Source organism: Uloborus diversus, chromosome 2 (genome assembly GCF_026930045.1).
Source record: "Uloborus diversus isolate 005 chromosome 2, Udiv.v.3.1, whole genome shotgun sequence".
NCBI classification, from domain to species: domain Eukaryota; kingdom Metazoa; phylum Arthropoda; class Arachnida; order Araneae; family Uloboridae; genus Uloborus; species Uloborus diversus.
In genome coordinates, this window is record NC_072732.1 from 171,333,239 (window position 1) to 171,356,077 (window position 22,839).

Here is a 22,839-nt window from a genome sequence, read left to right on the forward strand (position 1 = left end):
ATAATGATGGTATCAAACTTTTTTCTGCATTTTTAATTGATAAATTGTATTTTGTAAAACCCACTTCATTTTTAAGTAATCAAAGTAGTGACTCACCACCAAATGTAAATGTAACCGAGGTCAAAGGATTAGACCTGGAGTTGTGGCATGAACGGTTTTGCCATATTAATTATGACAGTATCTTGGAAACTGAAAAGAAGAACTGTGTCAAAGGACTTAATATAAAAAGTAGAAACCGGCCAGATTGTGAGCCTTGTATTATTGCAAAGAAAAGAAGGTGTTCATTTAAGCCCACTCCAGGGATAAGGTCTAAAAGACAACTTGAGCTTCTTTTCATGGATCTAGCAGGGCCATTTCCGGTGGAGTCACTAGGGGGGAAAAGATATATTTTTTCCATAATTGATGATTTCTCAAGGAAGTCCACTATTTACTTTCTAAAGTCAAAAGATGAAGCTTTTGGATATTTCCTTAGATACCAGAGGCATGTAGAGAGAGCCCTCAACAAGAAAATTTTGGCCATAAGGTCTGATAATGGGAGGGAATTCACAAATTCTAATTTTGAGACCCACTTAATTAAAGAAGGCATCAGCATAGAAAGAACCAACCCTTATACTCCCGAACAGAACGGGGTAGTAGAAAGATACAATTTGACATTAATGAATGGGGTTAGGGCAATGCTGAAAGACTCTGGACTAAGGGAAGAATTTTGGGCGGAAGCCGCCTTATGCTTTAATTATGTTAGGAATAGAACAGTCCTAAAAGAAAGGGGGAAAACCCCATTTGAGCTGTTCTGGGGAAACAGGCCTTCAGTAAGGCATTTCCGGAGGTTTGGATGTATTGCCTACAGAGGCATGCAAAAACAAAACCTAAAGAAATTTGACTCGAGAAGTAAGAAAGGCATAATGGTGGGCTACGCAACCCAAGCAAAAGGGTACAGAATTTGGGACCCAGAGCTAAAGAAAATTTTTGAAACTATTAATGTGGTCTTCAGGGAAAATTTAATATGGGGGAAATCAAACTTGAATGGGAATGTAGACAATGATGATGATTATTCTTTTATTAAACCTATTAGTGAAGTTCTCTTAGATAAAGAGATAGATGAAAGAAAGGCTCCCACCCCTTGTGAGGAAATTGAATGGGTGAGGGATGCAGTAAAAAGAAAGAAAGGGGACCGTACTGATATCTATTACTATGAAAAGGGAAATAAAACCAGGTTAAGGTCACCCAATGATGTAGAAAAATATTGTAAGAAGAATAACATTGTTTACAATCCTGAACTATTTGATTTCAAAAGTAAAAATGTACCTTATAATCCTTTGTTTGATATTTTTAATTCTCCTAAGGAACAAATGGAACCCGAGCCAGAGGCAAATTTGTCAGAAGTGCTAATTCCACAAAACTATAATCAATGCTTGAAAACCCCAGAAGTAAAACATTGGCAAGAAGCCATGTCAGAAGAAATGAAAGTGATTCAAGAAAGGGGGGTGTGGCAGTTAGTTCCCCAGCCAGTTGGTAAACCAGTACTTGGTAATAAGTGGGTCTATGACTTGAAGAGGAATGCTAAAGGGGAAATTGCCAGATTTAAAAGCAGATTGGTTGCGATGGGAAACAGGCAGGTGGCAGGTGAATCGTATTCTCAGGTTTTCTCCCCAGTTATCAATTTCTCCCTGATAAGAATGTTTTTCTCAATTCTGGTGATATTCCTGGGTTGGAGCCATTTTCAATTAGACGTAAAAAACGCATATCTTTATGCTGATTTGCATGAAGAAATCTATATGCGACAACCACAGGGTTTTGTAATCCTGGGAAAAGAAGACTGGGTATGCCGTCTAAAGAAATCGCTATATGGTCTCCATCAATCGGGGAGAGATTGGTACCTGGAAATTGATAGGGTTCTCCAAGGTCTAAATTTTTTGAAATTTAAATGTAGTAACTGTGTTTATACAAGAAACAGAAATGTGTTTTTATTGATGTATGTAGATGATATAATAATTTTTGGAAAAAATGAAATCATAATTCAGGAAACAATTCAGGATTTATCAAAACATTACGATATTAAAGAATTAGGGAGAACTAAAAAATTATTGGGGGTAGAATTTGAAGAAATAAATGGGGGAATTTTTATACACCAAAATTCTTATATTGAGACAGTTTGTGAAAATTTTGAAAAGTATCAATACCCATACTCGACCCTCCCAATAGCGAAAGGTACAATTTTGTCTTTAGGTGATTGTCCAAAAACGGACCAAGAAATAAAAGAAATGGAGAAAGTACCTTATCGCAATTTATTGGGATGTTTGTCCTATATAGCAGGGAAAACTAGACCGGATATTGCATATACAGTTAATTTATTATCTCAATTTCAAGCAAATCCGGGTAAAAGACATTGGCAGTGTTTATTAAGACTTTTAGGTTATTTAAAATATACAAATTATTATAAATTAAGTCTATCTGCAATAAATGAAATTAAAATCAATGGTTTTTCTGACTCAGACTATGCTGCAAATAGGGACGATAGGATTTCGATGGGGGGAATTATTATTTACATTGACAAAGTACCTATTATCTGGCGAACATTTAAACAAAAGTGTGTTTCATTGTCCACCATGGAAGCTGAGTATATATCTTTGACAGAAGCAGCAAAAGAGGTGGTGTGGTTAAAAAGAATTTTAGAAGAAACATCACATTTTGAAATAGCTGGATATAAATTTAACGGGTCTGTAATTAATTGTGACAATATAGCTGCAATAGAATTTTCAAATTCCCCTATAGAAAATTCCAGAACAAAGCATATTGATGTCAGATATCATTTTTTGAGAAACTTAGTAGAGGAAAATACATTTGAATTAAAATATGTGAAAAGCGCAGAAAATCCTGCGGATACGTTTACCAAGCCTCTGACTCGGGGTACATTGAAAAAAATGTGCAAACTCATTTTTGGTAATTATGAAAATGTAAAAGTTTAATATTCAAATGTGTAAATTTTTCAATGTTTCTCAAAAGTGTTTAAAAGTTTTTTTTAATTGTTGTTTGAAATATGTCAGTTTTCATGTCGTTTTGAAGTGTATCGTGCTGTGTAACCGAGAAGGGGGGAATTTGTTAGCATAAAATATTATTTTATTTAGTTTTTATTCTCGGTCCACAGCCGATAATTTAAAGAAAATAATTTAAAGTTAAGTGTACCTACTTTAAGCCCAGTCTGGTAAAAGTAGAACCTGTCAACTAGTTGGTGCTAACACTTCAATCGACGATTCCCCCACGCCATAATTAATGGCGACTGTTTACTGAAACCATCGGAGATTGCATGTCTCGATGTGTCGATTCAGAAAAGTTGAGTTGTCACCTGATCGACTCGAATTAATTCCACTTGTTGACCGCACGTGCTATGGAGAGGAGTACGAATATTCGCGGTAGTGGAATATGCAAATGAGTGATGGTCGAAGTAGAAGTTAGTGTGGTGACGTCATCGAGGCATGGAATCTCATTGGTTGATAAAACATATATATTGTGGCGAGTGGCAGCGATCTCTCTCTCGTTTTTCTTCTTTCAACGATCCCCAGTGGTTGGTTCTGATAGTGAAGCCTAGTCCGGCTCACGTGTGGGGGGTTTTTCCCCGCGATGCTAGCGGGAGTTTTGTGGTATGTGATGTTTAATCTTCCAAGTCCTGGAATTAGTGAGTCCAGGTGAAGAACCTGTTGTGTTGTGTCCGGCCAATTAAAATGTCGGGGATGTGAGTTCCACGTGTCTACCTGTGATGTTTACCGATCTACGTATTGTGTAATGTTGCCTGTTCAGTCCGGACATTCCTGAAGTGTGATTCGGCGGACCTTTTGTGCGTTTTCTACCTGATCCTTCGGAGTGGCAAGTGACTGCATCGACATCTTGGTGACATTTTTCTTTATATTCTGGAACCACTTTTGTTATGATATTTTGGGGGTGTATTTTATGGGGATGTTATTCTAGTCATATTTAATAAATGTATTTTTCTGAAACATGTTTTTTGCTTGTCTCCAACTTGACATTACACGGCCAGTTAATGTTGGCTTAGTTTAAATATCTTAACTTCTGGATTTTAAACTTAACTTTAATTTATGCCAACAAGCACCACCGTCGCGTCGACCGGCCTCACGGTGCTGCTCCTCTTGCGAAAACTGTCTCCAGGTTGTGTCAATATCCTACACACACACGCATACACACACATACACACACATACACACACTCATGCCTGCACACAGACAAAATATGCCTACATACACACACGAACGCCTACACACACGCGCTTACACACACAGCACTGCATACACAACACGCACATGCATACATACACACACACACGCACCTACACACATGCGCCTACACAAACACACATACATGCGCCTACACAAACACACAAATGCCTATTCATGCACACACACACGCTCGCGATTGCGAAAAACATAATTTGAATTCAAGATGCAAAAATTCAAATTAATATATTTTTTTAATCTGTTATCAAACATTGCTTTGAGTGTAGAATTTTTTCTCTCATTTAATAGTCCTCAGATATTTTTAAAACCTCAAACAGGGAGTCGGGGACATTCGAATGGGATTCTATAAAAACATGCAATACATCTGCTGCTTTTCTTGCACCGTCGTTTTTTCTGGCACCGCCAAGCGAAAAATGGCCGAAACTTTTTTTTGTTAGGTGTTTCGTCTTCAACTCTGTTATGGGTTTCACAGATCGAAATGGTACTCCAAGAAGGCGAAGTGTAGATATTGTACCTCTATGCAGTTTTCATTTTATTTTATTTTATTTTTTATTTATTTATTTTTTAAATAAAAGATGTTGTCGACACCTTCCCAACCTGATGTTATCCTTACTAACGAATGACGAAGTACACTGAAGTCTCTCTAGTCTGAACACTCATGGAACCGAACAAAAGTGTTCAAATTATGGGGGTGTTCATTATAGAGGGCGACTGAATAATGTATGTATTGTCCGTTTTTCACAAGAAGGCACTTGACTCCTCCCCCGTCACATGGTATCCGATGATTCTATTTCGCTGTATTCGGCAGAAGGTATGTTCGGATCATAGCACTTTATTTTAAAAGCAGCAGTTTTTAAAATGGAAGAATACTAACTAAAATGACAAGAGACAAGTGAAGAAAGTGATGTAAATGACACTAAGACTTTTTTGCAAATTAAAATGCACACCCAAGTTAAATCTTTCTAGTTTTCTTCTTTAGAAGAGCGTGGATTGCGTACTGATCTCCCCCCCCCCCCACCCGCATAAAATGGAACTCTGCTTTCGAGGGTGCGTGGCTAAGTGCCTTCTCTTGGAAAACGGACAATATATGTATTCTACTGCGTTCATAAACTATGTTCAGTACTGTAAGCAAAACCCTCCCTGTGCTATTTCCCACCTAATTTTCTGGCTGCATTAAATAAAAGCTGTGACTTCCCTTATGAGCAGCTTTTTGTTTTCTACCGAAAGAAATGAAGTAAGCAATAATTTAAACGAAAAAATAACTTGCCAAATTATGTGCAAATAATCGTGTCCGAGATTTATTTGATCCACTTTGTCTAGACGCCTTTTGATGCAATGCAATGGTGCCGATTTTTTTCTTTTTGTTCATACTTTTTGGAAAGGGGGAAAAAAAAACACTATTTCGACTTATAGAGTTACGTTAGCAAAGAAACTTTGACGACAGTCACGAAATAAAATTTGACTTATCGAATATTTTGACTCAACGAACTTCGGCTTATCGAAAATAAATAACATTGATTCTCCTTTCAGTAAGACGAGAGTAAACATTCACTTCGGCTTACCGAAGTTTTCGGCTCATCGAAGTTCGACTTACCGAAGGTTCACTGTAGATTTGTTTGTTGATAGAGCTGCTTAATATTCGCGCATAAGTAGAGGGATTTACGGATCTCCCCAAATATTTTTTTGTTAGGAAAGCATTTTTAGACTATGTTTCGAAAACAATTGTTTACTATCTTTGGTGGTTTGATGGGAGAGGATTAGGATTCAGGAATTCTCCCCAGTCCTTTTTTGATATTAGAGATTCAAAAGCAATTTTAGTTATGCTAAAAACGGGGGGGGGGGAGTTGGGGCATTCCCCCGGAAAAAAATTTTGAAATTGTAGTATTAAAAATGCAATACCTTTGATGACATAGCAAAACAAATGGGGTTCAGAAATTTTTCCCAGAAATGTTTCACTGTCGAAGTTCCAAAAATGCAGTTTTAGATGATCTTTGAACGATTTTGAAAGATGAGGAAAGAAGGGAATGGTGGCTACTCTCTGGAAATTTTTAGAAATTGAACTCCTGCAAAGGCAGTTATAAGTTATCTTTTATGACGTAGGGAGAAGGAACAGAGTTTGGAAGACTCGTTCAGGGGCCCTACACCGGAATTTTTTCGGAATTGAAGATCTAAAAACGTAATTGAAGGCCCTCTTTAACAACATTTTCAGAAAAGATTTAATTCTAGCAATATCTTCGAAATTGGAGCTTCGAAAATTAAAATTTTTTGATGATTATTGATAATATTGGAGAATTAAGGGATTCTCACCTGAAAATTTAGAAGTAAAGTAGCAAAAATACAGTTGTAGGCAATTTTTTGTGATGTTTTGGTGGGAAGGGAAGAGGGATAGTTTGGTGACCTTCTCCCAGAAATTTATTTTGAATTTTTACACTTTAGGGAGGGGGAAATCGCCCCCCCTCCCCTGACCGGAATGCATACAAAACTTATCTTACATATACTTATTGGGGGGGCATGACAACCCCCCCCCCCCCGGATAAGAAGAATGACCAAGGTGTTTAAGAATAGGATTAATAGAAGGACTAATCAAAAAACAAAAATCTCACACAAATAAGCTGAACTTTCTCTCAAATTCAAGACAACCTAATGAAAAACTGCAGTCTAAATACTAGGTTGTCCCTAGTATTTAGATTGTAGTAAAAATGTAGAAAAGATTGTAAACACTTGCCAAAAATTTCAATTTTCAGCATTCCAATTTTTAGTATTTTGGAAACATTTTTGTTGTTGTTTTTGTTATTACTTGGCGACAAAATTTAAATTTTTTGCAAGTGTTCACAAATTTTGGGACACCCCTAATATTTGGAGGGCAATTTTACATGGCAATTATCTAACAAGTCTAATAGAAGATTTTTTTTTTCAAGTTTATTCAAAACTTTAATCAGAAAAATCATCAAAACTGGCTTTGTTTTATTTAAATTAGCATTCAATTTACTTCAGTGAACAGCGAGTTTTCGTATCTCTCTTAGTCCTTCCAATGTTAAAACTGATTTTCCAATGTCTCATTTTGCAGTTTTTAACTGCAAATTAAATCCACAATAACCGAGTTATCACAAAGGAAAAAATATTTGTTTTTATCTACCTTTTCTGGCAAAGTGTTGGCGATTACATTAGCTACTGGCACTAAAGCTGAGGCTGCAACAGCACTAACATCATCTACACTATCTTTCAAACAGATGCAGACTGGATCAAAAACCAGAGGTATTATCATTGTTTTCAGATCCTATAAAAAATACAACCATGTATACCACATCAAAGCATATTTACAGTATCCATAAAGTAAGATTATAATGTAAGTCACTAAAAGATGCACTAAATATTCAGTTTGTATTCCATATTCTGCATAGGTAAGCAAACAAAATATTCGGTTTGGATAAAGCCTTTAATATGTTGCAACCAAATCGTAAACAAATTTAAATGTTTGACAAACGGTAAACAACCATTTTTCATACATTGACTGAAAGTTACACAGTCGAGCCCGCTTAAAGGAATAGCCAATTTACCACAAAAAATTATTCTAATAAGCAAAATATTCCATTATCCAGAAGCAAAATAACAAATTACTACAATTTGGTGCTTTGAAATTATTTTTGTTTAAAGGGGATATTCTTTTAACTGATATTCTAATAAGCGGGCTTGACTGCAGTATTAGAGTATCATAGAACAAAATGAATTCAAATTGTTACTAAATAACAGGGTCCCCTGATATATACCCGATATTTATTATGAAAACATCATGACATTTTGATATTTTCTATATTTATATTTTGCACTACAAATTTGAAGTAAAAAAATTAAGTAATAATCAAACTAATATTATTCATGTACTGTTTAAAATAAGCAAAAAATAAAATATATATGTTGTTGTTGCATACTGTAATATATTATTAGTATAATGCAAAAATACCTATCATTAATATAAGTTTGTGCTCCAATAATCAATAAACAATTATACTAACATAACATATGGTTTTAAATAGCTTTTTCAATGGTTTAATTTTACATAGTATGTTTTACTTATGTACATCAGTGAATCTTAGCCTTTTTGCAGCTACTTCCACCTTTAGGAGTGAAAATCATTTCAATGCACTCCTCTGCGAATGAGCAAGAGGAGACACATATGCAACGGACCATGAGGGTTTCAATTCTTTTAAACAGTGAACTTTTTTGATTTTTTAAAAATAGAAAAAACTTTATTGCCAAAAAAAATGCAGTTTAAATATGAATCTTCAATATAATATGTTGTTACTTTAAGCAATTGATAACGTTATCTCTAAAGAATAAAAAAATTGGGAGACTTTGTGGGGAGAAAACCCTTATCTTTTTTACTAATCATGTTGATAATTTTTATGCACTATTATTACACCAGAGCCTGTTACACATTTCAATGCTTACCTAGCACTATTTTAAGAGTGCGAAATGAAACCTTGAAAAGTATCTTAAAATTTTTTACTGTATAAATATTTTCATGTTTTTTCATTCTATTTCTTTTTTTTTTTTTTGAAATTATTATTCAGTTAAATCCCATAACAATGAACTTTAAGCGATTGCAAATTTTATCTGTTATATTGGGAATTATGTTGTAATGGAATTGAAGAAATAAATTGGCAATGAAAACCACAATAAACATTTGTGTCATTAAAACAGACATTGTATTGTTTTGGCAGTTGCAGTATTTAGTCAATTCATAGTAGATCAAATTATGAGATAAACTGCAAAATTTGTCTCCTTATCAGTAAATTTGTAAGTTGCATTACAGAACATAATAAATATATGCTGGTCTGAAAGTTAAAGAATATAATATTTATCTCAATACTCAACTCATCAATACTCAACTTTCAAGAGACAGAGAGAAAAAAGCTAATAATTTTCCTGAACAATGAAAATATTAAGTATATAATGGAAAAGTTGTTATCATTAAATACTTAGATAGTAAAGAATATCACTAACATTTTAGTATTCAAAGGAATTGTTAAGAAAACTTACTTTTCGAACAGATAAAATATATTTCAAGCCAAGCAGTCCACCGTGTCGAGCTTCCCATTCAGGACGAACAAGCAATTGAAGTAGAATTGTAAGAACTTTTTCAACTTGTTCTGGCAGCATTATGCTAATTACCACACCTAAAACTTGGGCACAGGTTTCTCTAACAGGAGCTATAACCTATATCAAATAAAGTAATTTTCATCATTTTCAAAATCTTTATGTGAACAAGAACATTTACAAATAAAAAACAAAAGAGCAATCATTGTTATTAGCATACCCTCTAATATTGGCCATCCAACCACCCGTAGCACTTACCCAAAATATCAATATGAACACAATAGACGCATGGGCAAATCACAAAAAAATAAATAAATAAATAAATAAATAAATAAAATAAAACAATTTTATGCCACATTTTCAAGTTACTGTACATATTTAACATAAGTTTTTTTATTTTCCATAGCAACTACGGAAAATACGTAGTTGTTGGAATGCACGCATTTGAGATAATCAGCAGAAATTGAGCTATTATGTTGCATGGTTTAAATGAAATACTTTGTTTCTTCTGTTAGAATGCAAATCAAATTTGTCTCCTTTAAACTCTTTAAAATTAATCAAATTATCATATATAGGTTTATACTGCCATGGGCTGTTAAGTGGCAGCAACTGGAGAAATAAGTTTTTGAGATATTCAAAAAAGAGCATTTTGCATTCAATATAAACAATAGGAAATTACGATGCTTTTTTCGTGCTTTTGTTTCAACAGAAAACAAATAATTAAGCTTGTACAATAAAAATAAAACTCAGGTACAACAGATGACAAAAATGCAAAAAAAATAAAAAATGAAAATTTTACAATTACTGCCCTTAACCTGCCCACGGCAGTATTAGACCCTGCGTTACCTGCATGTTGGAGTTAATATTAGCTTATTTAATAATAGAGTGGTGAAAGGGAAGGGATGGTTTGTGTAAAAAAAATAACAAAAACAAGCAGTTATTTCCTTATTTCTGCCTGTTGTGGGTTTCAAAGAGGTAAATCACTCAATGCAGAAAATCTTACAGCAAAAATGTTACAGCACATTTATTATAGATTTTTCTTTTATTTTCGTAATTTTTAACCATCACACGTTATTACCTAAAAAACGCCAAGACTTTATTATTTAACAACAATTTATTACATTCCTGCAATTTAAAAATATGGTTAAATTTCATAACAGCTTTTTGGCAGCAAATAGAACAGATTAGTCCACAAACAGTTTTTGAATCCATACATTTGTTCTTTTTATTTAGTCAATGCATGATAAAGGGCCAAAAATACTCAATTATTGACACCTTGCCCATGAGCATGCTACATCATGGCCAATGGTATATGTTATCGATAAGTAGAGTAATGTAGAAAGCATTCTTTGAAACTTCAGTTTAACACAAGCATATGCAGAGAAATGGAGAGGGAAATTACCATGTTTAATAAAACTGCAACCATTTGAAAAAGATATACTTCTTTAACATTTAAAAAAAAGAAATGCAAACTTGATATAAAATAAAAGCTTCATACTTGATCAGATATAAAATCTCCAAATTTATCTAAAGCTAAGACACAAATCAACCGCAAAGCTAAATCTTCCAGCCATATCTGGTTAAGAAATTCCATCTGTAAAAAAAAATTATTTTAGTTTTTGAAAGTTGGAATATTGTTTTTTTACATATTTAATTTTCACACAAAGGTAAATGTTTAATGCATAGATTATTAGAAGTATTCACAAATTAACCAACAATCTGACAACAAGAGTATCAACATGGAAAACATGTACATAGCATATTTCCGAGTATTGATAGCACAAGAGAGAATTTCTTGTTTGTGTGGCCAATTTAAAAATTTGGTAAACAGGGTTCACACACACTAAATACTATAGATGCTTATATTGATATATCAGGGCTGAATTTATAAATTTTCCAGCACTGAAATGCCAATGAGAAATGACAGAATCTGAAGTCCTTACCAATTCCACGCAAAAGGAGATTGTATTATACTGGTATTTTCCACAAAAAAAAAAAAATACAGTAATGAAATGCCATTCCAGACCCAATGCACAAAAAAGCAGACAAGTGTTTCAAGAGACTTTTAATGAAGAAAGATGCGAGTTCATGGATATGATGCCATCCAACATTTATAAACTCACACATTTCTGCATGGCAAAAAGGGTTCCTAGGAACTTTGGAACACATGTGTGCAATTTCTTGTTTTTAACATTGTTTGGTCTCTAAACATACATTAGTATTTTTATTTTATTTTTTGGTTTTTGGAAGAAAAAAAAAGTTAAAAAATGTGTTTGAGATTTTTAAATTAGAATTTTTAAAATCTTCAAAAAAAATATTTTAATTTTTACTCCTGTATCCCTCCGCATAGATATTTTTTTGACATTTTACAGATCATTAGGAGCAAAAGAGAATGACACAAAATTGAGTTGTTGTTTTTCCGCCTCAAAACTTTGATTTAGTAACTTTAAAATGTTAATGTGAATTATTTAGCTCAATTTTTGCACTTTCAAAAATAAATGATTTAAAAGCTTCAGTAGCAGATTTTAGGAGGGACCCAGGGGGCCCGTGCCCCTCCCCCAAAGAATGAATTAATTTCACTATTTTATTCAATACTTTTTAGTTGACATTTCTTTCGCTTTTTTTTTACGTAGTTAATTAAAAAGAACACAAAACCCACACAGCATATTTTGAATCAAAGCATTTTTGTTTGCTATAAATAAGTATTACTGGAGTCAGAGGCCCAGAGTTGCAGAATACATTTAACCCACTGGTTTCAAATTAAAGGGATCATATCGCAATTGGTCCACTAATTCTTCTTTGATGGATTCAATAATTAAAATTTTTAAAGATGTGTAGGAGCATTTAAAAGTTCATTTTGATCTAGGAACCACTTTGCAAAATAACAAATTTCTTTTTCAGCTTATAAAAAATGCAAAATGAAAGAATCATGAGATAGTTTCTTGGAAAAACCATGATTTTTAATGGAAACAACATGCAGTATCAATATGTTATCTCAACTATATCATGGCTTTAAGAACAAATCAGCAAATGTTTTGAAATTCACAGAAATAGTTTCTGAATTCTTCAGTAAAATTTACATGTTATGAAGTTATGATTTTCTTTATAAATTAATTTTTAAAAAACTCAAGTGAGTTATGGGTTTATTTAATAACCTTGCCTTCGTGTTATAATCATTATGACAGACTTGCCAACCTTATGAAAAGAAAAAACGGGAGATCCAGTCAAAGCTTCAAGGGAGAAAAAGGGAGATTTTAAACGATGCTATAATAAGTAAAAAACACTGTTATAACAGGTATTTATTTAATTTTTTCATGAAAGAGAATTCACTCGTATAATCGCTCTTTTTGTTTGTAGATATTTCTTTTTTTCAGACATCGCTAAAGATGAATGTTAAACTACAACGCACGCTGTAGATCAAGATGAAAACACGCGGCGCAGTTAACATGCGTCTGAAAACTGAACGATACCGCGAAAACGGCAACGGCGCATGCGCGAGATAGAAGTGGAAACGTAGAGTTAAACCAAAATACCATCTCCGGAAGCATTTCGGTCGACACTCCGAACGCACCCATCGGATGTTTGCCGCTCACTTTGCGTTCGACGAACCTCACCGGTCGATCGGTAAGTAACCGGTTACTAACCGCAGCGTTCTATGATCAACCGGTTACCGCATACGTTACCATTCTAAGCAGTTGATTGATTGATTGGAGCACGTGATCATTAGCTGTCACGTGATTAACTAACCGGTCGTGCTCGTCGAACGTGAGCTCACTGAGCAGTGTGGGTTTGCTCTGCTGACCACGCTATCTATTAGGGCTGTGAGTAACTATTTTAAGGAAGAAAATTAAGTTTAATTTTTAAAAAAAGAAAAAAAACCCGAAAAAAATAAAAAAACGGGAGAAATGGATACTCAAACGTACAACCGGGAGAATGGAGTAAAAAACGGGAGTCTCCCGTGAAAAACGGGAGAGTTGGCAGGACTCTTATGACAATGTTCCTAAGTAAAGCCACTCACATTGTCTAGCATCTCTGTGACAATATATTGGGTTTAGTATTTAAATGGCTTGAAATGTTTAAGATGTTTTCCACTCACATTAAAAGTATATTAGTGCATAATATCCATGTACTTAGAAGTAGATTCATTGACCCTGAAGGAATCCTAAAAAAATAAATAAATATACACCCACATTTAAAAATAAAGTCATTAAAATTTTGTTATGAAACATCGAGGGGGGGGAAGGTATTCAATTTCCTGTGCCCTCTCCAAATTATTTTTCTGTATCTGCCCCTGAAAAGCTTAGTCACATAAAAGTTGAGATCAGGTTTTTTTTCTTGACCTGATAGATAAAATCATTACATGGAAAACCATTAGTTTCTGAGACACCAAATTTCAAATTACTGGCTGATATTTAACAGAATGACCTTTTACTAATAACACAAAATACAGTATTTTACTTAAGCAACAAATTTTATGCAATATTAATTGCATAATTGTAAGAATAATATACAGTATGAGTCACTTTTAAGAATAAGAAATTAAAGTATTAACAGGGTGTCTACTCAAAAAAAATTTCAGCTTCCCTAACTTTTCCAGGTTTTCCATATCCCAAACAAAATTTTTACAGGTGCTTTTTTAAAGGTTAGTTTAGCTACTTTTGCTATTTTTTTAATAGTTGGTCGTGCTTATGTGACATTTTATGCACATTACGTTTATACCACTGTTTAATGTAATTCCATGTGACAAAACTAAAACATTTTTCTGTCGTAAATTCGTTTTTCCTTAAATCAAGGCAGGGTTTAAAAAATCTCATCTCTTAGGCTCACATTTAAATCAGACATTTTCTTTTTAATAAGTGGGCATTTAACAAATTTAGAAAGTCCTGGTTTTACATTATCAGCAGTGATGGCTGTCATTTGATAAAAATCAACAAAGCAAATCTAAAGTTATTTCCATCTTCTTATTAAAACTGGATGAATGTGAAGTAAATATGATGGTTGGAGATAGGTAGCTTATGCCTCTAAAACTTAAAACGTAAGGGATTTCTTTCTATCAATTTTTGAGTCATTTTTTGTATAACTGAGAGACATTCTTTCCTAAAATTAGATTTAACAGTATCTGATGCTTTACTTTCTTTAAGACTAGGTCTAGCTGCAAAACCAATGTCCACATCCGTAAATGGTAAAAGATTACATTTCTGGGGGACTTCAACTTCCTTCAGAATTGTTCTTTTCTACAACAGAACTTTTAAGAAATCACTTCATTTAATTGTTAAGCATCAAATACATCTCTTCACGCAGGAAAGTCGCCACTGGTATACCTGCCTGGAATTTTATTAAAAAACCTTGCAATTCTGATGTCACCGAAATAAAAAAACCCAATTTTGTTTCCAAAAGTTCATTGCACTTCAATATTGATTTTACTGTGTCATAGGTATCTATTTGTATTTGGTTCAACATATGAAACCTCTTCCATTTGAACCAAGACTTTTAAAAGCAGCAAAATGTCTAAAGCCGTTAGTGCAACAGTTGAGCTCTCTACTCACCAAATTAAACAAAATTTCAGAGGAGAAACATTAGTGTTCGTAAAGCATACAAAATCAGCATAGCTGGCTGGTGAATCTTTAAACAAATTAAAGACAGTGTAGAGAAACATATTTAGATCCCTGGATTTAAATCCTGTTTTAAAAGCACCATGGACAATATGGAGAAGAAGATCTAAAGAGATTTAGAACCAAAAAATTCTCTTGTAAATCAATAAGTTTAAGGAAAGAAATATTTTCTTTTAGTAATTTCAAATTGAATAAATTTCTGACCAAATTTATTTTACTAAACAGCAAAAAATGAAAACAAATCTTTTAAAACTGGTTATAATTTTCAAAAAATTATAGGTTTTCTGCATACAAAAGTAAATTTCCCTGACATTTCCAGTACAAAATATTTCCCTGACATTTCTAGGTATTCCGGACGGGTAGATTCCCTGTATTAAGCAAATGACATTATTTGAATACCTGACTGGCTGGAACATCTACTTTTCTACCAGCACCTCTTCCATGAATTCTCACGATTTCTCTAAGGGCAGTAGCAGCTCCATGTCTAACACCCCAAGATGGATTGAAGAGATCACTTACCAATCCATCACTAAATGATTCAAAAGGCCATTGTTTTGACTAGAAAGGTAAAAAAAGAAAAAGAAAGAAATCTAAGAATATAGAACGAAAGAATGTTTATTACACATAAAACATAAATTTGTCTTACAATTATATTAAACCATAAATATATGTATGACTGTTTACAATTACTTAATTTGTAAAAATTTAAATAATATTCACTAAATATATCTAAACTAGCTGCATTGCCCGGCTTTGCCCGGTTTACTTTGAAAACAAAAATTTTGTCAAGTGACTTATATTCAACAATCAGGCATAAATAAAAGAAAAGAAAAACCATCATGCAAAATTTCCCCTCCAAACCATGACGACACATATTAAAATACTTTTGAGAAATTAAAACAAAATGAGATAGATGGCTTTAAAAGGCGTAACCACGGAAACACAAAATAAAAGAAGAATTGAAAATGAGAAAGATGGAAATAAACAATTTATTCAAAAAGCGTTACCATGGAAACACAAAATAAAATGGTTAAAAACTTGAATAGAGAACAGATTTTTGAACTTCAATTTGCTTGTAACTTTTTTCTAATGGAGATAGAGGGTTAAAATTGCGACCATAGGTTGAGTTAGAACCGGAGTAAAAAAAGCAGCTCTTTTGAATGGTGCTGAAAAGAAAACGGTGGGACAATTCCTTCGCTTTTTATTAATAGATTTAAGGAAGAAAGTAGTACCTTAATTTCAGCTAAGCCTAAAAAAATTCGAACTAAAAACGCAAATCGCTTCCGCTGTAATTAAGTTAGAGCGTTGAAACAAATTGCATAGAACGAGGAAAATTCTACATTTTCCAACAATATGTAATATGAGCACTTGCAAGTAATTTTTCACCCCCATATTTGAGAATTTATGCGAAAATTGGGCCTAAATTGTAATAAAAAAAGAACTCATTGAATTTTTTCGAACAGGTCTGCAAACCTTTTCAGGACTTAAAGGAACAAACTGAAAATTTCAGTGAAATCTGCCGGGTAGTTTTCGAGTTTTGCGAGTTCAAACACGCAGACGCTTTTTGGGGACTTCATTTTATACTGTCTAGAGAAGAGGAAGATGACTAAAAGAAAATAATTTTAAAGTTTTTATTCAAATAAAATTAATGCTGTTAATGACATGTATTGTTTCACTAAAAATCCAGGTTTATATGCAGAATATAACTAAACAGAATCATAACTAAAAATAACATGAGAATAGGGGAATTGGCAATTTTAGTGACAATTACATGAATGACAAAAACATTTATGTAACAATAATTAATGTGACAATCATATTCTATACAATTGGTTTTTTTTTCCGAATAACTCAAAAAATTTAGGTATTTAGCTAATATATTGTGTAACATGTTCATTTAATTTTATGATGTAGCCCAACATTTACAGTGCAAGTACTACAGTTGGAATACATTTGACTTTTGTTGGTATTTTTGCACTACAGTAAAACTTGCTTCAGACCTGTTTCCTGTCGATTCCCAGATATTTCCTATAATACTTAATTTAAAATTAACCAGTTAAAATGCTTAGAAGCCTATCAGCACTGTTCAGACCTCTTATTTAAACTAAATTAGTTTAATAATTCTTTATTTTCAATCTATTGAATGAAAAATGAGCTTATATATTTTTTTTACCCAAGTTCTGAATATCTGATCAAATAAAAGACAGATTTCCAAGTTTCAATATGGTAAACAAATCAAATACAGTCGAACTTGCTTGTAACGAGCCCCGATTCAATGAGAACCAGGATTCAACAAGGAAATCAGAAGTATTTAATTGGTACAATGTTAAGAATGTGGGAGGCAAAACCCGTTTTTAACAAGCAGTATTTATGATGGATAAAATTTTCATAGACCTCCAGACCAGCTTATCCTTTCTTGGAAAAATCATTTAATATCATAAAGTCAACTGAAACACAGATCCTGAAAACAAGTGATGAGTGCCTTTTTAAAAAATGTCGAGTGGAGAAGTCAGGGTGGTATATATAACTAGAAAATAATTTCAGGGAGGGTTTTAAAACTTTCATGCGGAGCTTTGCGCTAATGTTCAAGCCGTCGGGTTATCTATTATGAAAGCGTTTTATGAAATCAATATACACAAGGCATTTGAGTTTTCCAACAATATTTTTTTGAAATTTTTTTTAATATAAACGAACATTTAAATGTCAAACCGAACTTTTCGGGGGGGGGGGGGGGTGAATTCTAAGAACCCCCCCTTGTATACGACCCTGGGAGAAGTATTTAAAAATTATGTTAGTTAACCCTAAGACATAACAGATACACAAGAAAGAGACAATTAAACAGTTCAAAGCAAATTACCAACTTCTTGGGTACTGCATAGAAAGTTAAAAATAATAAAAAAAAAGCGAGTGCGTATGAAGTTTTATGAACCTTTTTTTTTTACAAGCACTCGGTTATAAGGAGAAAATATCGTGGTTCCTTCATGCTCGTTATAAGAGAGTTTGACTGTACATTAAAAAACTTCAAACTTACTTCCTCCCACAAGCTATCAGAGTTACTGTTCAGATCTACTGAATTGTCATCAGATAATTTCTCCCCTAAGCGCCTTTTCTTCGTAATAGGTTCAGACCTTGAAAGTAAAAAAAATATTTCAGTACTTTAAAAATTTGAATTACATCTTCAATCGTTTTATATACTTTGCCACTTATGAAATTCCATATCAAAAGAACAAAATTTAAAATTTTACCATAAAATTAACTTTTTGCGGGTGATGAAAAAGGAAATTAATAACACTTAAAACCTCTAAATGGATATTTGTACTTAGTAATTTCAATTCAGCAGTCTGTTAAACTTGCTAAACATTAAGGTTCTGCACTATGAAAAATCAAAGACTTTTAGACAAAAAATCTTAGAAAACCAAAACAGAAAGGTAAAAATCAACAAACCCATTTGAAAGAGCGGCAACATTATTTTGAGAGCAATGCATTATTTGTTTGGAATCAGGATTTGAACATCCATCTTGAGAACTTGATTTCAGTTTTACTCGAGATGCAGGTGAATAAGGCTCATCCAATACACTAGCCTAAAACATAAGATCAATATCGATTCAAAATGTACAATAGCACAAAAAAATGCAACAAAATATAACCCAACTAACTTGTAACAAGTTCTTAAAATTTTATTTGTAAAAAAACAGCTAAAAATTTTTAAAAAATCATATATTTTAAGACAAAAAATTAATAAAAAATATTTAGAGGCGAGCTCTAGTTATTTTAAACTTTATTTATGAGTATGCATATTAATTAATTTCAGCATTTTTAAGACTAGATAACTTTTTGGACATCATTTTGAGTATATTGCAGGACAACTGTACAGTAAAAAAATCTAATTTAAATACCCCTAGATATTCTTCCAAAAATGTTTGTAATTAACATTTTGTTTACCCCTCCCATTACAAAACAAAATTTTTATACAGTTGAACTTGGTTAATACCAAATGCCGAAATTCAAGAATTTGTATAATTAGCTTTTTTCGTAACAAACATGAATACCAAAAATTATGAAAAGAATACAGAAAATGCATGTTTAAAAATCAATTTCAGCTATTTATTATTACTGAGACACTCATTGTGATCTAAGTACTAATATATTGAGAAAAACTTAACTAATATTTTTAAACGTAATTTTTGAATGCAACAAATTTAAATTTTTAGTAGTAATTTTCTCAAAGCATGTTTCTTGAAAAATATTCTAAATAGCTACTAGAGAAAATAAAGCAATCAATAGTATATTCTATGTTGCATTATGAAGAAAATTAAGTTACACCTTTAATAGCATCCAATTTGGATGTCCAATAACAAATTATGGCAAATCATTCTTACCCGATTTATGAACTCATTAATTAAAAAATACCTCAATTCAGGTATCCATAAACTAAAGAAAAATCCTAAATAATAAGTACCATAGCTGGTACTCTTTATTTGGCTGTAGTTAATTATATTGATTTATTTTTATGTAGGAGATATGACTGCAATTCAAGTTTTGGCAACAGATGAAACTCAGAAAACTTCCACTAACATTAAAAAAAAATCACTATAAAAATTATCAAATAAAAGAATTTATACAGCCCATTAAGATAGAAAATGAACTCTTCTATACATTACTTTTGTTTCATTCTTTACATTCAGCCTCTTATTATCTTGACGAATTTCAAAATCTTCATTGGACAGATAGTTAGAATCAATTCCAATAAAAGATGAAAAGCTTAATCCTAAATGCTTGTTTAACATTTCTCTTTGCTTTGCCAAGTGTTCTTGAGGATCAATATCTAGACAAAATGCTTTACATTATATCAAAGCAAAATCAGCAAGAGAAATTGAAGATTTGAGTTTAAATTTAAACAATAATATTCTAGTTAACAAAAATTTATATTTTTAACAGCAGGTGAATTCCAGCGGTAACAGATGGACAGTTTCACAAAAAAATGGATGCATTTCTGCCTGTGAGCGTATCAAAACGCACATTTTTTTCAAAAACTGATGCATAGACTTTTATACACAATTTTTTTTAAAAATCAAATTTAAAAGGGAAGGACATTTTTGCAACAAGATTTTCACGCTATCATATTCTCTCCAAAAGTTCATCCAAACTATAAAAGGGAAAACGCTACAAAAATTAGAGCAGATACAAGAGTGTTCAATCATAACAATTTCTTCTTTAGCTTTAAAAAATACTTATTTTAAGCAATGAATGAATTATGTATTTGTTAAGGGTAACGGAAGGACAGTAACGAAAGGACAAGAAGTACAAAACAATTAAACTTGGTGAATTTCAACTTACAAAAATTTTTTCAGCTAATACAGTAGTCTGAAACAATGACATCTAATGCCTGACCCAACTGCTACAATTCTGAACTCTAAATACTCAATAATTTTATCATAATCCATATGGAGCATTTATCTTCTTTCTCTGCGAACAAAGCTCATTCTCACATTATTACGCATTCTCAAAACAAGATGTTTCTATTCCTTCATCTTCTATATAAAGTACCTATGCAACACTGCTCTTTGTGAATTTTTTCCCTTCCATCAACTAGCAAAACTTGTCCAAACGTTAATGAATCTTTTGGCATATTCTTATGATTTGGTGTTTTTGATTCAGCTGTATCTTCATTTTCAAAATTATTTACTGACTGTCAAAGTCAGTCTGTTGACGAAGTGAAATATCCTTCAATTTGTTGAAGTATTTACTATATTCAATAACTTAACTTCTTACAGGATAAAAAAAGAGCATATTTGGTGTGTCAGGAATAGAATGGATATTTTTGGATCCTTTTTTCTTCATCTTTTTGAAAGTTGATGTATGAATTTACCGATCTCTTCGCAGTACGTTTAATGGTTAAATCAATGCTCTCAACAGTCCTTTCCTGTGACTTGTGGCAACAAATCCGAAAGCAGTTTCAATATTGTATTGTTCCAATATAAATTTCAAGTTTTTAAGCAAATGTTTCTGCTTGAATTGGCTTGTTATATCACAGAGATGTCATACCAAAATGATTTTCACATGTTTAGGAGTTTTTAAGTGCAGTTTTCATCACATACAATAGAAGAAATAAAATCACGAGTTTTTAAAACAATTAAATAAAAGTTAAATTTTTAAATAAAACCACACATAATTTTTGTACAAATATTACTTATATATGTTTTAAATGTGACTACTAACTTTAAATAATAGTTTTGTACTAGCGTTCTAAAATTTTACCCTGTACCAGATTAGAATTAAATGTCCTTCCGTTTTCATATTTTTTTGTCCTTCCATTACCATTAAAAACCATATAAATTAAATCTATATTAAAATTCTAACTATGCCTCCTTGACAAGGGACATTATTCTGTTTTGCATAAAAAAACATTAGTTTCTACACGCAATAGGTTCTTGGTGAACTATCTAAGATATAGTATTTTGGTAATGAAGGACATCAAATTGTCACCTTAGTAATGGACCTATTTCATGGTTGAAAAAAAAATTTTAAATTACTTACCAAAAAGTTTAACTAGACATTCAAAAGATGAAAGTTAACCTAAATATTATATGCTGATAACAAGTTTATTGAGTACGCAACAAAAAGATTTTTTGCTCTGTAAAAACACAAAGTGAAAACTTGATTTTCTAAAAGTCATTTGGGAAAAACAATTTAAAACTCAAGAAATGCATTTATTTCTGAAGAGAATGGTACATGGCAAGTTACAGAATATTAATTTTTAAAATTCAAGTGTCAGGTCCCCTTTTTCCTGGAATTCACCAGCAGCTTTGAAATCATAATTGTTTGGTAATATTTTATATAAGCACTATGTATACATCATAGGTTGGGTGACCTCATGGGGAGGAGAAAAAGTTCCTATAACATTTCATTTACTGTAATAAAAATATTTACACAGTAGAACTACAATTATCTGAACTCCGACTAGTCAAATTGCTTGCAGGATTTCAGAAAAAAAATTAAGATGTTGAGGTTCTTATTATTCGCAAAAACAAGACTGTCTATGTGCGCTATTGTCATTTCCACAGAAACTAGTGTTGGTGCAGCGCAAACATTATTGGGATGATTAGTCAACATTCTCATTGAGCAGTTCAATTGGCGTTTAATAAGCAGCACTTTAAGTACATTTAACAAGTAAAAGAATTGTCTTTCATTTAATTAATTAAAAGCTATGTTTCCTTAAAAAAAATGTTTTTCCCCCAATTTCAAAGATACATAGAATAATTAAAAAGGACCCTTTTCCAGAGCAAAATCTATCTAACGATCCCAATTGAATCAGATAACTGGAGTCTTACTGTAGTTGATTTTTATTTCCATTACACGGCACTGCCAACCTGGCAAAGTGAAAATTAGTACGTTACACCTAAAAACCACACAATTCTTCGAAAATTCCTGTCATCCATTCTCAGTGATGTGGATCGGGTAAATACCCAGCGGGTAGGTAAATATTTTTTGGGTATTTACCCGAGTATTTACCCAAAGCCTGGGTAAATGCCCAAAAACTGGGTATTTTATAAAAAATGCAAAAAAGCGAATGAGAATTTTTTTTAAAAATCTAAATATGAAATAATTGGTAAAACTGATATATACATATGTATTACACAGTTTATAATATTTTTTATTGAAAGACTTGATGAAATCACGAAAGAAACATATCGTGTACCAAAGAATCTTTCTTTTCAATGTCATAATTGGAGAAGTATAAGCAATTCATTATGAACTTCAGGATTTTAAAATTACAATCTAGGTTAGTCATATCCAAAATGAAAAAAAAAGAAGCATGAGGGATGTTTGGAAGAATAAACTGCGAAGTTATTAAGACAGTATGGTGTTTTTTTATTGATATT

The 22,839-nt window shown here is 32.3% G+C and overlaps 1 protein-coding gene across 1 annotated transcript in view; it reads right to left on the reverse strand.

Moving 5' to 3' along the window:
- Positions 1-22,839, reverse strand: part of LOC129216147 (TATA-binding protein-associated factor 172-like) — an 84,515-nt gene that overhangs the window by 56,605 nt on the left and 5,071 nt on the right. Inside the window, exons 6-12 of the mRNA XM_054850304.1 lie at positions 19,618-19,781; positions 18,401-18,537; positions 17,988-18,084; positions 15,356-15,514; positions 10,843-10,938; positions 9,288-9,464; positions 7,384-7,524 (exon numbers count right to left, since the gene is read on the reverse strand). Of these exons, the coding sequence (XP_054706279.1) occupies positions 7,384-7,524; positions 9,288-9,464; positions 10,843-10,938; positions 15,356-15,514; positions 17,988-18,084; positions 18,401-18,537; positions 19,618-19,781 (971 nt within the window). The remainder of the gene's footprint in view (positions 1-7,383; positions 7,525-9,287; positions 9,465-10,842; positions 10,939-15,355; positions 15,515-17,987; positions 18,085-18,400; positions 18,538-19,617; positions 19,782-22,839) is intronic.